Raw genomic sequence first — 18,351 nt, 5'->3', positions numbered from 1 at the left:
TCAATAATGCATGTCTCAGCCTTACACACTTCACGGATCTCGACATTTGTGCACCTATCATACATCGTTTTACCACACATTCGCCTGAGGGATCGCATTTCGACAGCATTCAACGTACTTTCATCATTATTTTTCCAATTCCATACTTCGCTCCCATACACTAGAGTTGGAACTAGAACTCCGTTGTGAACTGCTAGTTTAGCCTCCTGCGATAAACATTTGTTTGCCAAAGTAGATTTTAGTGCACCGTTCACCCTGTTCCCGGCACTCACCCTCCTTTCAGTATCTTTATCGGCCTTTCCGTCCCTAGTAAACATACTTCCCAGGTACACAAATTCTTCTACCTGATTTAGAATATCTCCGTTCACGCTTCCCACTTCGCCTGTTTATCTGAGAAAGCTCTTCCAACCTCTATCACAACACGGACTATCTCTTCGTTCTAGTAACGAGAGAACCCTTTTAATACCCTGTCATCGCTCTAATTTTCTTGCCTCCTCTTTCACAGTAGTAGCTGCTCGATTGTGGAATAATCTACATACTAATGTTAGAGACGCCCCTTCTTTATTTACATTTAAGTCAAGGTTGAAATGTCACTATCTAAATATTTAAATTGTTCCTTTATCCTTCTTCTTTCCTTCCCATCCCCTCTCCTCTCTTCATAGTATAGTGTTATTTTATTTTTTTTTATATATATTTATTTATGTTAATCTTTGCTTTTAATTTTTGTATAAAATTGCAAGATTCAATATGTCCATGTATTTATAATTTTCTCAAACTGAACGGTTTGGGTAGGTAGGAAGAAATTGCCTAAAGGCAATATGCCCGCCTTTATATATATATAAATTGCAGTGGCGAGCCGTGATTTATTTTTTGGGTAATCTATTAAAAATGTTCATTAATTTGTACTACATATAAGTACGTACATAACATGTGAGTAATGTAATTATAAATTACTACTTTTTCTGTGGTTCTGTGAAAATCCACTCAAACAACAATTATTACTAACCACGCGATATACGTAGCTTTAATCTAAACTATTTTAATAGAATACTTAACATGTACAAAAGTTTATTAACACATACCACAATGACATTCAGCAGATACTTTCATTATGATCTGTCATTGACAGTACTGTCAAGACTTGAGCACTGACCGATTTATTTAAAAATGAATAATGCCTAAAACGGCCACTGCGAACGCCACCTGTCCTATGTGATACATAATATGTCAACGGTATCCCATCAAAGAAAAATAGTCCTTCGGAAATAATGTTCGAAATACTAGTTTCCAAATAGAGAATCTTCTAAAAATATTTGTAATCTGCAAGTTTGTTTTAGTACTAAAAAAGCCGACTTGGGTTAAAGACGAAAAGTACAGTGTACTTTTTTGTATGGAAGAGTAAGCTGAGGTAATCGGCTAGTTTTATCGTTCAGTGAGAATGGACTGGGCGCACTTCATAGATATTTTTTTGTAAAAAGATATAAACGGTGAATTATAATAAATAACAATTACTTTATATATTTTCCCATAAACATGGTTACTATAAATTATTATAATTTAAAGTCAAATATAATGGTAAGCTGTGCATAATCGCTTACTTTGACGATTCGCCCCTGATAAATTGTATATGTAAATAAAGTGTACAAATAAAAATAAACAGGGCCCTTGGTCTCATAGAGTTTGGGGTACGTTTATTATTATACCAGGGAAATGTATCCTTTGATCCTAGAGTTTTTCTTGAAGTAAAACTCTTTGAAATAATATTTCATCTAAATAAACAAATCAATAAAGGTTGTTCGTTCGAAATGGATATTTAGAAACATACCAAGGCGGCGAAACAGCTGTCAATCAAATATAATCATTAAAAGCAAACGCATTTCTCCAGCAGGTGTGAATTCACTATGTGCTAAAATCAGCTAAATGATTTCTAAAATAATATAAAACAAATAGAGAAAAGAAACCATTAAAATACACGAAAAAAAAATTGAATTTAAATAATGGCTCGCGCACGTTATCTACCTGTTTTTAGGATACAGACTAATAGTTATGCAAGTCAAATTTACGACACTAGGCAAAGACAAACAAATTTACGACACTATAGTCCTTAAAATGTAACATGATTAGAATGACAGTTGTCCGAAAAAGTGACGACATAACTTTGTAGTAACGTCGAAGGAGTTATTTATATTGACACATGAAAAATCATTTGTATCTGGCGTGTTAATTATTTTTTTTATTACAATGCTTGAAACATAAATCAACATTAATATATAAAATCAGCTTTAAAACTAAAATAAACCTAATTATTAACGACGTTCTTACAAGATTACATCATTTTGCAAAAACGTTAGAGATGGGACGGATTGATCAATGTAAATTGATCGAAAAAAAATGAATTATTCGTTTGATGTTGTTCATGAAAAAAGTATAAATGTCTAATTTTTTGGTGAACAATTATGTTAAACACACTAAAATAGGCTTGTTTTTTTAGTTTTTAATATCAATTTTCGGAAATAGAGTTTCATGATTTCACGAAATAACTGATAAAATCGATTTGATCAGTGATCAGTAATTTCTTTTTAATTACTTCATTTTAAATTTTTTGCTACTTTTGTGTAAAATATATGTCTGTTCTTTATATATAAATATATGTAAAACATGTAAAAGCCTACAAGGCGTTTAAACAAATAAATAAAATACGTTCATAAAAATAGATCCATATTATCCGCAGAAACCGTATTCAGCAATCGAATAGCCCTATTGATGGGTGAATTCTGACTTGAATTTGAACGGCTGGGTGTGCAAAACAGTGCATGAGATCTCGCTCTAGTATATTTATTGGGAACATACAAACTGATCTTTTTCAGTATACTTGGAATATATATACTTATCTTATCTGCCTTATCCAATATTGGGCAATTACAATGAGCACTATGAAAGACAATTATTATTATGTAATTAAGCTTCTGGCATTTAAATGCGTCACTATTAGTGATTTCCAGTAATCCGGCGTTTTCAGTAATCCAGAAGTGCTCTGGTCCGATATCTGCCGGATTACCGAGAGACCACCGTACTTAAACTACGCCCGTTAAAAACACCTACTGAACAAAACTTGTCACCCGACCGATGATGTCTAAGTATTTACTTATTATTTCATCATTTCCTTTCCGCACCTAATGGCGCATAGGGCAGTGCATTGGTACACCAATCGCAGCGAATCTTGGTATTTTTTTGTTACATGAAGGTAATATGATCAGTCTTACGCTTCAGGTACCAGTCCAAGGATTATGAAATATTATGGTGTAAAAACTGAATATTACATACATATATTGGAGTGGAGAGAACAGAAGTGCATTTTTTCGTATCAGTTATATTAAGAGAATTTTAAAATTAGAAAAAATCTAATTTAGAATACAGATATAAGTCACAAAACGGTACACAAGTGAAATCAACATATTATTATTTAGGTATTTCAATTTGTAGAACTAATATTGACTCCATATATATGTTCGGCATACTAAATGGTATAATCGATGTTCCATCATTACTGGGACAAGTAAAATTCAATATCCCGACTCGTAGATTGAGAAACAATGAAGTACTGTTCATCGATCAGCATAGAACAAACTATGGCCTAAATTCTCCAATGACCCGCCTTTGTCGTATTGTTAACTCAAGACAGGATCTGGACTTTTTTGGTTTAAGTTTACAACGATTTAAACGAGCACTACATAAATAGTCCAGATCTTGTCTCGATGTCCCTTATGTTTGTCAATGCTTCTTTCTTTTTTCTTTAAATGTTTTAAACTATTCTTTTATTGTAATATTTAAACCTTATAAATTGTATACATGGACAGTGTCCGTTAATAAATAAATAAATAAATAAATAAATAAATAAATTTGTAGATAGTAAATTTATACACTGCATTTTAAAATTCAAAAGCGTTACATTAAATATATCATTTGTGTATTCGTTTGCAAACGCATGAATTCTCCTTATTGGCGAGTGTGCACTGTAGTTTGTTGTAGATAAATTTATATTTATATAGAATATTATTAATATTTAAAGCATTCACTTGGTGGTCAAACATTTTACTAAATGTTATTAAATATTTGTATCTAACCACTTACCGACTTTTCTATGTCTACCGGTTTCGAGACGTGCCCGTCTCTTCGCCAGGACACCAATTAAACCAACATGCAAAACCCACTATACACCTTCACCATGGTTGTTGCACAATAATATAAAACCAACACGACATGCATTTTAATAAGCACATGCATATTCTCTTGCTTGAGAATTAATAAAAAAAAGTAAAGGGGGTGGAGGGAGGGGATAAGGTTAATAGGTTTTATAGGGTGACCATTACATGGAACATCGTATTAAGGACTATATTGGAAGTTCGTTTGATTATTGAAGGAATATTATTTTTTAAAGCTTTCCTAATGTGAAATATTTCCATATTATTTACTTTTAACCCTTTATTATTTATATGTAAGATTTTAACTCCAGTATTTTTATTAACGTCATGATTTAAATTGATTAGGTGATTTGCGAATTCAGAGAAACTATTATTGTGAAGACAGCTCATATGTTCTTTAACACGATGGGTTTTGCATGTTGGTTTAATTGGTGTCCTGACGAAGAAACGGGTACGTCTCGAAACCGGTAGACATAGAACAGTCGGTAAGTGGTTATATACAAATATTTTACAACATTTAGTTATATGGAATAGTTTATGGAATCGGGTAACCAGGCCCGGAACTCGCAAGTTAATTTAGTTGTTGTTCATTAGTATTGGAGAATTTACATGATAATTCGTTCGCGAGAATTTTTTTCGAATAAAAATAATAAATCACCCAGTGCTCTACTTGAGCCAGTATAACCATGCGCCTGGCGCTAGGCATTGGACATTACACATTACACAGATGTTTTAATGAGGACAATACAAGTGTATTATGAAAATATTACAATTTTTTGTCCAAAATTTGTATACATTCATAGCGCAAAGCGTGCACCACATACAACAAATCTTTCTTCATAACAAATTAGGTAAAAAGTCCTTGAGAATATCTCTCGAACGCTGTATAAACTACCGACCAAAATTAAAGAAAATGAAATGCGTAAATTGCAAAGCGTGGCTCTTCAGGCCTTCTACCTAAACCTTTTCTTGGAAAATCTGAGTGAAAATTATTTCTGAAAGCTTATTCTTCTTCTTCTTCTCGGTTAAGATCGATTAATTTGCTATCAGCTAAAAGCTAACTCCTGAGACTTTGAGTTTCAGCTGTTCTTCCCTCCCCTTGGTGGTCTTCTGGGCAGACGGCCGGGATTTCGTGAGCAATGGTAAAAAGGATTTTAGAGCTTTCGATTAATGGAATTACGGACGTAATCTCTCCATAATCTATTGACTATGCAATGGGTATCGCAAATCCGTCTAACTTCTTGACTCTAGATTCTGCCTCTTTTGGGTTTCCCCGCGATTGCCTTTAGTACTTTCATCTCTGACGTTCTGAGCAGTTATTTGGTTTTTCTATTTAGTTTTTCGTATTTTTTATTTTCTCTCTATCTATCCTCGCCTCTGTTGTATACACCATGATTTGGTCTGACACACGTTTTGTATATCCGAATTATGTTTCCAATAATCATGTGTTCATTGTACTATACGACATTTCTTAGGCATCCAGATGTTTACTAACTGAGATGGATATGTTCTCATCATCACTATGGCAGTATCATCTGAATGGCATGTGATGTTAATGACCTTATCTCCCTTAGTAGATTTCACTACTATATTTGTTCTTAAAAGCGTTTTTTTATATATATTTATTCTGCTTGTGCAGGAAAAGGTTTTAGGCGTATATATTGTTGTTGTATATTTAGTTATAAAGGTGCTAAACTTGCTTTGTTTCTTTGTTGTTCTCAATATGTGTTATTTTCTAAATGCTTATATTATTTATGTCCCGAATTGAGTTTTTGTAACTCCTGGGAATGTAATTCAACTCCGTTGTGCACTGCCTATGACATCATAGTTGAAAATAAATTCTCCCGACCGATTACGAAGATACACTACCGATCGTCCCACTATCAAGTCTTGATGTAAGTACATCGGTTTGTGTCGACGGGTCTAGAAGCCGTCGATACCGTTTATGTACGCGTTTAAAGCGACAAAAAATTTTGTTCGACGGAGAAATTTTTCCTTTTATTACGATTTATTTAAATTTTTAATCGTTCTGAGGTAGGATTTTTTTTTCTTAAAAGCCTATTAAAAATATGAGAGAGAAATAAGTTAATTTTGAAATCGAATTAAAATCCGACATAACTGTCAGTTGTGAAAACGAGCGGCTAGATGCAGTAGCTAGACTGGCTAGATGCTGCTTCATTAACATACACGAGTATCTAGCCGTAAAATTTTACCTCTGTAAAAAATAAATTTAGCTATTTTATTGTTTCCATCTGTTTTACTATCTTTCTGAGTGTACGTATCGAGAGCAGCCTTGTCATCGCTCAGTAGATAAATACAGACGATCGTTAAGCATACCGTCTTGGTAATTGTCAAAAGTCACTTAAAAATCATGTTCAAGCTAGCATTTTTTCTTAAATTGGGATCTATTGGAGTTTGTAATCGCTTTGAAGTGGGCACTTTTTATCACGGAAGCCTATTTAAAATATAAATGAGAATTATTTGAAATATAATACATATTGGGTTTAGATTTTCAGTATTCCTCCATTACACATTTACGTATCGACTGAAATAATTTGTTATTAAATAATAAGTACTTATTAGGCACAAAAAAGTATTTTATCGTAAATCGGGGATAAATAACAAATATCATTAAAAGTACACTCACAGTCAGTCACGTAGTCCAATACTATATAGCTACTTAGTTGCTCTCGGGAAGTTGGCGCGGGTGCAAGTTTCGCTCAAACCGTTAGCGATACCCAATGGTTTTTTCATGTTTTCAGCAGTTAGATTTGAAATATTATCACCTTTGAATTAAATTATGGTTAATTAAAGCCATTCTCTATAAATATTCCATCTTTCCCCTTTTTTTTTCTTTTTTTAAATACAATTTAACGTTCACTTTGCCCAGATAACAAGGGTACATACCCCGTTCTAAGCTAGGCAATTACATTCTAATAAATGATAATAGTTAACAAATTAATAGAGAGTACAGACAAATAAAATATAAACTTATTCGTATACACATTTTGATACATATACATACACACATACACATATATATATTCGATTGGCAAACGAACGTTTATCGCAGGAGGCTGAACTAGCAGTTCACAATGCAGTTCTATTGCCAACTCTAAAGTATGGGAGCGAAGTATGGAATTGGAAAAATGATGATGAAAGTACGTTAAATGCTGTCGAGATGCCATCCCACAGGCGAATGTGTGGTAAAACGATGTATGATAGGTGCACAAATGTCGAGATCCGTTAAGTGTGTAAGTCTGAAACATGCATTATCAACAGAATCGACAAAGGGGAGCTGCGTTGGTTTGGACATGCAGAGCGAATGGACAGCGAAAGAACGGCTAAAAGGATCTAGGATGCGAATGTTGATGGATGCAGAGAACGAGAGAGACCGAGAAAGACATGGCACGATCAATTCCGGTAAATACTTGAAGATGGACATGTCAAGAGTAGGAATAATCGGCGTGCGTGCATAAGATATATGAATGTAGATGAAGCGAGGGCTGTATGCAAATATAGAGTGATATGGCATTCTATCCTTTCTGCCTATCCCTACGGAGAAACAGCGTGATGGTTTGTTTGAGTCATTTACAACTCGTTAAAAATGACCACAAAAATTAAAATATTTGGGTTAATTGTAAGAACATTGATATTTCTTCTTTTTTTTTTAATTGAAAAAAAACTGAAAAATCATAAATAAAAACAGAGCATGGCATATGCACCACCCCATCCAACAAAACCATATTGCAATAAAGATTGTACAATTGAGTAATAAGCTAATTTTAAATTATTTCTTAAATTAAAATTAAAAATATGTGTGGGAAATCAATGTATGACAGGGTTGCGAATGATAAAATCAGGCGAGTGTAAATCTGAGTCATGTATAATTTATAAGATTAAGAAAGGGTCTCTGAGATGGTTTGGTCATGTAGAACGAACGGATGATGAAAGAATGGTAAAACAAGTATACGAAAGTTAACGGTAACGTGAGACGGGGATGACCAAGGAAGACGTGGTATGATCAGATACGCCAAAATCTTAAGTCTGGTCATGTCAAAAGTAGACAGGACCGAAGGGCATGTATGACAAGATGTATGAATGAGGAAGAAGCTAGGAATATATGCCAGGATAGACGTGTGTTGCGGTCCATTCTCTCTGCCTACCCCTACGGTAAAATGGCGTGATGGTAGTAGTAGTAGTAGTAATCCATTATTATTATCCAAGGTGTGATTATTTTTAATAAGATAATTAGCGAATTCAGTTATTATTTCTCTTGTTTTAATAGAAAGTTGATATTTATTTATATTTTAACATTGAAAATCACAAAGTTATAGTGCTTAAAATGTAAGATGATTAGAATGACAATTGTCAGAAAAAGTGACGACATAACTTTGTAGTAACATCTAAGGAGTGATTTATATTGACACACGAAAAATCATTTGTATTTGGTAAGTTAATTTATTTTTTTAATACAATACTTGACATATAAATTAACATAAATATATAAAATCAGCTTTAAAAACTAAAATAAACCTAATTATTAATGACGTTTTTACAAGGTTACATCATTTTGCAAAAACGTTAGATGAGACAAATTGATCGAATAAAAAAAAAATTGTTTTATAATGTTCACGAAAAAGTATAAATGTCTTATTTTTGGTAAATAATTGTATCCAACACACTATAATAGGCTTGTTTTTGGGTTTTTTTTATCAATTTTCGGAAACAGAGTTTCATGATTGCATGAAATAACTGATAAAATCGATTTGATCAGAGATCAGTAATTTCCCATCACTAATTAAATGAGTTTGACAGCCGTCATCCTATTAAGCTATATTTTAAGGACTATAGTTCTTCAAATACTAATTTGATAATTTATCTATATTTATGATGTTTTGCAAGGGAAGCGATTTGCTGTTGAATAAATCAAATGTGATGGTTTTTGAAAGAAATGAAAGTATGACTAAATGTGAAATCGCTGTGAATGGGGTTATACTAAAATAAGTAAAGGAATTTGTGTATCTGGGAACTATGTTTACTAGGGGTGGAATGACTGAGAAAGATATTGAAAGGAGGGCGAGTGCCGGGAACAGAGTGAAACGCGCACTGAAATCAACCTTGGCAAATAAATGTTTGTCGCAAGAGGCAAAATAAGCAGTTCACAATGGAGTCCCGGTCCCGACCCTGATTTATGGAAGCGAAGTATGGACTTGGGAAAATAGGGATGAAAGTAGGCTAATTGCTGTCGAAATGCGATCTCTCACGAGAATGTGTGGTAAAACTATGTAAGATAGATGCACAAATGTTGAGATCCGTACATTATGTAAGGCTGAGATAAGCATTATAGACAAAATCAAGAAAGGAGCTGGTGTTGGTTTGGACATGTAGAGCGAAAGAACGGCTAAGAATAATTCTGATGCAATTGTTGATGGATGCAGAAATAGAGGAAGACTGAGAAAGACATGGCATGACCAAATCCAATAAATACTCGAAGATGGACATGTTAAAAGTCCGAATAATCAGCGCGCGTGCATGAGAAGATTCATTTTCATTTATTTTATTCAGACATTTAGAACATAACAGAAAGAAAACCCAATTCATTCTAAATACAATAATAGATAACAAATAACAGTAGATAACAAATAACAGTAGATATTTATGTTATTAAAATAATATAAGAAAATGTAAAAAGAAAAATCAAAAGTTATAAAGTGCTTTCCTAAGGCAAGGCCCACTGTCATGAAATATGTTGACATCCGAGGCGATGCGATTAAGTAGCAAGATTGTTCTACCAACCGGCATAACCAGATGTATGAATGAAGAGGAAGCGAGATCTGTATGTAAAGATAGTGCTGTGGCGTTCTATCCTCTCTGCCTATCCTTACGGGGAAACGGCGTGATGGTTTATTTGCTAGTTTTGTTTATTTATCACGTTTAAAGTGCCTTACCCTTTCAGATATTAGCGAATTCCTTTGTGATACAAAAATATTTAGTATTCAACATGTCATGTGCAAAGGAAGCACGGTTTAAGAAAATCTAGTGAGTATATATTTTCAAGAATGTTACCTTTAATTACAGCTGAATGTCTCGGACTAACAGGGGGTAATCCAGAAAGTGCCAGATCTGGTTTGGGTGTCATGATTTCTTTATTATGCTTCTTGACACTATCAGCCCACTCCTGGATCCAACTCTTGTCTCCTTGGCACCGATTCAAACTGATATGTGAAAGTTTTCCGACTAAAATCTGTTCTTGGGTCCTGTTAGAGCTGTTGTCCATCTGCGGAGTATTTGTCAAAACCGTGTTTGAGATAATCGACGTCCCTATCGAGCTTTTAGGGACAAACGAATCCTTGGAAACAGTCTGTAGGGTGAGATTGTCTCTCGGTATGTGATGGATGTATTCGGTGGCGTCGATTTGGGACTTCGTAAGACTATTTTTCCTGTGTAGTTTTTCTTTGTTATCGTATGGTTTCGAAGACTTTTGGTTCGAGCTGAGGATTCCGGACGCTGTAACCGATGTGAAGCTACCGACGTCCGCCGACGAATCGTGCGCTTTAGGTGATTTTTGAAACGTTTTTTCGCTGATGTTTTTAACGCGAGATTTGATTTTATCTAAGTAACTTTTGGCTGTTTTCGGCTGCTTTATTTGCGGCGGTTCGTGCGATTCTGTCGGCGACTCGTAACAGCACGAAATTTCTAAAACATTTTTATCCGTGGATACTTTGCGTATTGGATCCGGAATGTTCTTAGCCAGGAGTAACTCTTCGCGGATTCCGCTCGCGAATCGTGGTTCTTTCGTTATGACATAATCTCGCGTGGTCTCGAATACTTTTTCTGGGTTGTTTAACTTTCCCAACGCTTCCATTATCGGTTCTTCGAATTCGTCGGCGCCGAAGACTTCGTCGATGTTCATTTTAGCCTTTTGCTCTTCCGTGTAATTGTCAACTTCGATCGTGTACGTTCCGGCTTCGCTGATAGTGGAGGAGGGAGAAACATTACCGTCGTTTTCGCTGTTAAGCATCTGGACAGTTTTAACGGCGATGTTTCTAGTAACACTCGGAGATCGGGTCATTTGTTCCAGATTAACCGGACTCTGACTAGTTTTGGTGTTTCCATTACTCGGACTTCCGCTTCTTAAATGTCCCGACGAATTTCTCCTCAGAGAATTTCTCAAGGGAGTCGCGGGGGTCAACTGGGCGGTATCAGGCGTGAGGAGGTCTAGTTCGGGACTCGAAATATCTGCCAACATCGGAGCGTCGTTAGGACTCTGTTCTATAATGTACGGACTCCTCAACGCGTAACTGGATGGAGAATTAGCGTAATGATTTATTTCTGAGCATGTGCGATTAAGCGCAGTGTGTGGATGCTTTAAGGGGAGATTGAGCCCCTGTCTGGACGGTAGAATGTCGCTTCTCGACATAATCGAGTCGACCATCGGACTTTTAGTCTTTCTGCTTAGAGAGCTATTGAAGAAGTCGGGCGACCGTTCGAAAGGATTTCTTTTTTCGGCGGTCGGCGAATTATTTGAACTGTGTTCTAATTTCAAATGTTTATTCCGGAAGGAATCCCGTTCGTTCGCGACAGGTGAAAAGTTGTTGTTTTTGCTTTTCGAGGCGCCCGTGATGGTGTCTTCTTGATCGGAGGAGAAGTAGCCTTCGGAGTGGTACCCGTGCGCTTTTCTGGGTAGCTTGGCGCTCATCGGCGGCCTCTGTTGAGGGTTTCCCGGCGAGGGCCTCTGCAGACTGGCCGACATCGACTGCACTCTCTGGTGCCGCGCCTGCGATCTCTTCATGAAGCTCTCGTACTTCGACATGTCGACCGATTTCCCCTCGTTGAAGTCGATGGAGAACGCCATCGGCTGAGGCTTCGGCGACTCCGCGGGCAGATTCACGCCCTCGCCAGTTTTGTTTTCCTCCGCCTTACTTTCCGTTTTCTCCGCGTCCGCCTCGGCGGGGCGAGCCCTCGGCGGGTCCGCATCGTCCCGGAAGCACCTGACGTTCATGGCTTCGAATCTCAGGACACCTGACACATCCCACTACACGCACAAGGTGACATCATTTCCACATATTATTCATCGCAATGTCCGCGATCATTCCTTCGATTTACAGAAATAAACTTTAAACTAAATATTGCACAAAGTCACGCGGCGACAGTTCACGCGACGAGGAAGATACGCGAAAAATAGAATAAGGACCGAGAAAAATTTAACATTCGCGACACTATTGTTTCGAGTTCCGAGACCAATGACAGTATGACAGTTTTCAAGTTTTCACTTTCGACCAGGCAGTTTTCAGCCAATACAAGACTTTCTAGTCATTCTTCCGATGTCGCACAAGCCACTTGCTAGTAAATCAATACAGTTTGTGGCGCAACTGTCGGCGGCGTGTGCCCAGCCACGCCGTGCCGGCCGGCGTCCTTCTAGACGAACCGCCAATTTATCCGTTTCCATCAGGCAGTTTTCAGCCAATACAAGACTTTCTAGTCATTCTTCCGATGTCGCACAAGCCACTTGCTAGTAAATCAATACAGTTTGTGGCGCAACTGTCGGCGGCGTGTGCCCAGCCACGCCGTGCCGGCCGGCGTCCTTCTAGACGAACCGCCAATTTATCCGTTTCCATCAGTTTCCATTCGAAATCGCTGTCACACTGCTCTCTGTGTTTTTGCACTTTTTCTTCGAAATACCGAGTTGTTGCGTACCGAATCGTAATTCTACGAAAAAACTACATCGTTTTCCGAAACGATATCCACATTTATTTAAAGAACGGATCAATCGTGTTCAAAGTCCCAAATTTATGAATTTATCCGATGACAAGATTAATCGACGTTGTTTTGTATGCATTAAACACTTCAACGCATTCAACTTTAGCCAATACAATGACATCCAGCTTTTACTGTGCTCTGTGCCTACCATTGGATTGCCAGGTAAATTACATGATATTTCATACATAATTATTTCAAGAATTTGTCTCATGTTGCACGTTTATTCGTCCCGTTTGCCTGCCCTGCAAATTTATAACTCATAGGGAAAGCATACTTTTATTAATCTGGACCCATTTTACAATTAAAGTTATTAGTATTTCTGCAAGAAAAATATATGTACGACTTAGGTTAGCTTTCCACTGTAATTGCACCTTATTTATCTGTCTTGTGTCTATACAATTGCAAGTCTGCTTTTGGAATGTGGTGTTTGTGATTTGTCTTACAGTTTTGCTATATCGTTCCATATTTTTTGTCTCAATCGGAGTTTATATTGTTTTTACAGTTGATTAATCGGGTTATAATGTATGTACAAAGTTGGCGTAGTGCCTTTTCCTGCAACTTCCGACATTTTTATTTGGTCATTATTTACAAACAATTACTAGGGTGGCATGGTGTGTATACAATTGTAAGGATGTGCTTTTGCAATGTGGTGTTGGTAATTTGTATTTTTTTTACAGGGTTTAACAAGTCACCATCCAAAGAAAATAGTTTTCATTATTTACTTGGTGAACAGAGTTCGGGTATGTATTTCTATAATTTTCACATTTCCTTACACCCCTTCTTTCAGACTTATGTTCTATCTCAGTTATTATATTATCGTTAATGCTTTCTACACGTCCTAACCATCTCAGCTTATTCTTTTCTATTCGTTCAAGCCTTACTCGATCTTTCAAGGTTTTTCCTGAAATTCTTGCATTATGTTATCTGGTATGATGTTCATTTTATTTTTATTGTGAATTACAGTCGGCGTAGCTGTTACTGAAGAACTCCCCTGTGCACTCCCGGAAGGCGTTGCCAGTTGCAGTGGTACGACTTTCATCCAACCTATTTCTGGTTTGTAGTAATATTTTTTTATTTTTGTAATAAAAATTTACAGACATACATATTTATATATAAGAGAAAGAGAAACATCTTTGTTTCTTTGTTAAAAAGAAAAAAATAAGAAAAAATACATATAAATTCAGGAGAGTTCAGCGTGTGTAAGAGTTAATGGGAGATTTACATCTTGGTTTGCGATCTCAAAAGGCATGAAACAGGGATGTGTAATGTCACTATGGTTGTTTAATCTATACATGGACAACTGTATGAAAGAGATAGAATGTATGGGTATTGGAGCAAAAACTGATAATTTTTCAGTCAGCTGCTTGTTGTATGTTGATGATGCAGTTCTGTTAGCAAGCAGCAACGAGGATTTGCAACAAATAGTCTCTAGAATGTATGATGTATGCCTGGAGAGCCAATTGGCGATGAACCAAACTAAGTCAAAAGTGATGATATTTGAACGTAGTTATACAGAAAGCAGCCAGCCATAGAAAAGTGAAACTGAGATAATAGCCATTTTGTGAAAAGGGTGAATTATAAAATCTACACAACAGTTGGAATGTTTTTGACTAACAAATGATAACAATGAATACATAAGTTTTTTTAAATATTACAAACAAGAATCTTATTATGTATTTGACAAGTTTAAATGATTTTTATAGTACCATAAGATTTTTCTAGTTTTGTGGGTGTTTTCTGCAAATTTACAAATGCCGTTTTTGTGATCGACAAAGACTACAGCGTCTGAGCGTGGGCCATTCCTTTTTTAATTATTAAAAAGTTTATAGCACATTTATATCGTATGACATGACCATGAAAGTGACCCTCTCAGTTGAAACAAATTTCTGACCCATAATTTTCTCCAGCAAATCGGCATATTAAAGCTGTTTGTATTTTCGAAGAACTTAAAATGTATACATACAGTTACTTGTCCGACTCATTGACACATTGTCACATATTACTAATTAATAATGTTTTTAGATATCAACGCTGATGACATATCAGGCCCACTGCGTATTTCTGGTCTGAGTGCACTCCAGCAGAGTAATGTAGTCCAGTAGTCAATGTTAATATTTAGATTTTTCAATCACTTATATGATATTTGAGGAAAATAATTGTATTCTGTGCTTTCCCCGCTATTATACCCGACCCAGTGATTACGAAAATATTGATGTACTTCGTTGAATAACTAATTGAATATTTTAACTTTAATATAATAACTCCTATCTAGTGAGGTCCCAATATCACCGGAAAACCCCTTAATTAAGAATATAAACAAATAAGTAAAGAGCCATAAAACATAAAAATAATTTACCATGGAACCTGATGTTTGTCAATTAGGATGTTTGAATATTAAAAAAATAATTTGTTAATTTATTATAATGGGTACCCACAGTAATGGGAAATTAAAATGTTTTAGCTGTTCATTAGGTATTAATTATTACTCTACAAAAAAAACGTAATTATTATTATACAAACTCTATTCTACAAACTATTCTACAAACAAAACGTAATTGTGGTAAATGAGGTATATCAGCTCGATATTGATCCAAGAATACTTCAGAAAAAGTTTCTTCGATTTCTTCCTTAAGAGTCATATAAACTATCATCACATCACTTAGAAGTTGATCGTTATTGTCTAATTCACTTTCGGAATAGGTTGAGCTGCTAAGTCTCCAAGTTTCTCGGTGAGGTACTATTATTTCTATATCACTTTCACTATCCGTTATCATTTTGAATGATATATTTTGTAAATTTATTCACAATAAAAAGGACGCTTTGCAGAGTTAAATTGTTTGTTAGAGTAACAAAGTAAGATTAAATATATACATATATAAATGTAAAAAATATGTAATTTACCACAGCTGTTTGTAATTTCGGCAACTGTTGTCCATCTCGCTCAATCCATTATGCGTGAACTAGCTATTAGTGAAACGGAATATTTTTCTTGGAAGAAATATCAATTTGTGAGACAGTTGCACAAAAACTTTTTTTATTTTTTATTATATTATTACAACTACCAAGAAATAACATAACTTCTTAGTACATTTACCAGTTATCTTTAAGTTTCAATCTAAATAACTCCCTACAAACATTTAGACATACTCTTAAAATATTGTTGATTAAAAAACTTGCATAAAAAAATTAAAGTGTTTTTAGGCATTACCTAGGAGGTGAAATAATTTATCTAGATGAAACTCACCGACATCAATAAAGGTTTGATGCCGCCCGTCAATTAAAAAATGCGTTTGTAGTGTCTAGAGGCGATTATTGTAATGGTATCTATGCAGGTCTACCAATGAACAAAATGACTCGCCTACAATCTGTATTGAATACCGCAGCGAGACTTATTTTCGGAATCTCTAAGTTCAGTCATATCACTCCACTACTTCGGGAACTACACTGGCTACGTTTTCCACAGAGGGTGGAATACAAACTCTGTTGGCTTATGTATATGTCACTGCACAACTCTGCTGTAAATAAAATAAATATCCTGAAACAGGAAACCCGTGAATTGTACCTTCGGGGTGGTACTGAATATAAAGTTCACGGGTTTGAAATTGAAGGCCATGAAATCGTACAAATGTTTGATGTGCCACATCTTTTGAAGGGATTTAGAAATAATATGCTAGTAAAAGATGTACATTTTATTCAAAATTCTGTATCAAAAATAGCAAAGTGGTCCCATATTGTACAATCATACACATACGATCAAGCAAGAGGGGAAGACTTTTTCCAAATGCACAAATTAACAGATTGTCATATTTTCCCTGATAAACTTAGAAAAATGAAGGTCAAGGTTGGTGTTCAGCAGGACAGTAGGAACTACCATGAAATCTTTGGCAGATACTGTGGATGATATTGACGATGGGGCATCGCAGACTGCTGATCTTGTCTTATTTATAAATAAACTTATCGACAGTTTAAATGGCAGTTCTCTCAATGCTGATAGTATTATTTGTAAATACCGTTGTGGAGTCAGATTAACATCTCCCTACTGGAAATTTTGGCAGGAAGCTATTTCCATCTTAAAATCAGTAAAATTTGTAGATTCCTAAAACCAAAAAATATCAATACCACCTACAGTGCGTAACTGGATTACAACTCTGGAAGCAATATCATATTTGAGTAATAAATTACTTACATGTTATAAATTTACTTTTGTGCTTCCACGTAACCTTAACCAAGACCCCATTGAAAACTTTTTTGGCATGGTAAGAAGTCAGGGTGCACGTAACATTAACCCCTCTAGTTCAAATTTTATAGATGCTTTTAAGTCGCTTCTCATATCAAACTTATCTCATACTCGCTCCATTGGAGCAAATTGTGAAAATGATGACGGTGAAATTTTAGATTCATTAAAACTTTTTTTAACATCGGACATCGAAGTCACTCCTTACCAACAAGTTCTTCAAGACAGAAAAGTAGTCAATATGTTGCGGTTTGTAAATATATAGCTGGTTATGTGGCAAAACGGGCTCTATCTAAATTTGGATCTTGTTGTGAATGTAGACTGGATCTTAAATCTAAAATACAGTTACCGGGGCATAGTTTAATAACTTCTAGGGCATGTGGTCCAAATACTTTAATCCACCCAACAATCAAAATCTATAAAGTTTTTAATACCATTGTCAATCACTGCAAAAATAATTTACCGATTATTTGCCATAAGTTTCATGTTATGTCGAGTTTGAAGGAAATAGTACTATCTAAATTAAATCCAGCATGTTTATCTTGTCCAGCACATAGAGGCCATCTTTTCGATTTTATTGTTAACTTAGTATTACGATTATGTATTTTTTCTTGGTGTAAACAAATGAACTTTCTATTAACTGGGCGAAAAAAATTAGAGTCTTGCATTGTTGATCCTCTCAAATTACAAGCTAGAAAGTCTTATAATAAAAGACTTAAGAATAAGAAGCGCAGACAATAAAGTAGATACATGCATACCCTTTTCTTCTTACCTGCCATATAAGCACTTCATTTCATTACTTAATAAGCATATAAGTGCTTCCTTCTTGTTTTATTCCTAAGCAGCAGCCTAGAAATGTCAATGTGAAATAAAATAAATTATCCACCATTAATAATATTCTTTTGTTTCAGAATGGTGATTGTTGATGCCATGGCTCTTAATCTGCACGAAGAAAATATTTTTCATCCAGGAATAGCAGGGATCCAATGCTGATCACAATGCTGCACAATTTTTAAATAATACTCAATTGTTATTTTTGATAATCCAATATACTAACCACACATGTATATAATATTATTTTACAAGTGTCAGTTTTCTTTCTCGATTCTTTCTGACGTATATAATAGAATTGAGCGATTTATTTTAACAGTA

General features: G+C 35.3%; 2 protein-coding genes across 3 annotated transcripts in view; one reads left to right on the top strand and one right to left on the bottom strand.

Moving 5' to 3' along the window:
• Window positions 1-12,458, bottom strand: part of LOC148274777 (uncharacterized) — a 78,361-nt gene extending 65,903 nt beyond the window's left edge. Inside the window, exon 1 of the mRNA XM_088236612.1 lies at window positions 10,272-12,458. Within this exon, the coding sequence (XP_088092738.1) occupies window positions 10,272-12,207 (1,936 nt within the window). The 5' untranslated portion in view covers window positions 12,208-12,458. The remainder of the gene's footprint in view (window positions 1-10,271) is intronic.
• Window positions 12,459-12,860: 402 nt separating this feature from the next.
• LOC148274776 (uncharacterized) lies at window positions 12,861-18,248 on the top strand. Of its 2 annotated transcripts, XM_088236625.1 has the most exons (4): window positions 12,861-13,127; window positions 13,643-13,705; window positions 13,929-14,018; window positions 14,988-15,184. In XM_088236625.1, the coding sequence occupies exons 1-4, from the start codon at window positions 12,998-13,000 to the stop codon at window positions 15,065-15,067; spliced, it is 363 nt and encodes a 120-aa protein (XP_088092751.1). In that variant the 5' UTR covers window positions 12,861-12,997; the 3' UTR covers window positions 15,068-15,184. The 2 variants fall into 2 exon arrangements, 1 of the variants encoding a protein (XP_088092751.1); XR_015824202.1 differs by lacking the exons at window positions 12,861-13,127; window positions 14,988-15,184 and adding an exon at window positions 18,111-18,248 and having other exon boundaries at window positions 13,567-13,705.
• The last annotated feature ends 103 nt before the right edge of the window (window positions 18,249-18,351 follow it).

Source organism: Micrasema longulum, unplaced genomic scaffold, assembly GCF_059751315.1.
Source record: "Micrasema longulum isolate JH-2025_06_02 unplaced genomic scaffold, ASM5975131v1 h1tg001583l, whole genome shotgun sequence".
NCBI classification, from domain to species: domain Eukaryota; kingdom Metazoa; phylum Arthropoda; class Insecta; order Trichoptera; family Brachycentridae; genus Micrasema; species Micrasema longulum.
The sequence above is the reverse complement of the archived record's forward strand: the minus strand, read 5'-3'. Positions and strand labels throughout refer to the sequence as shown.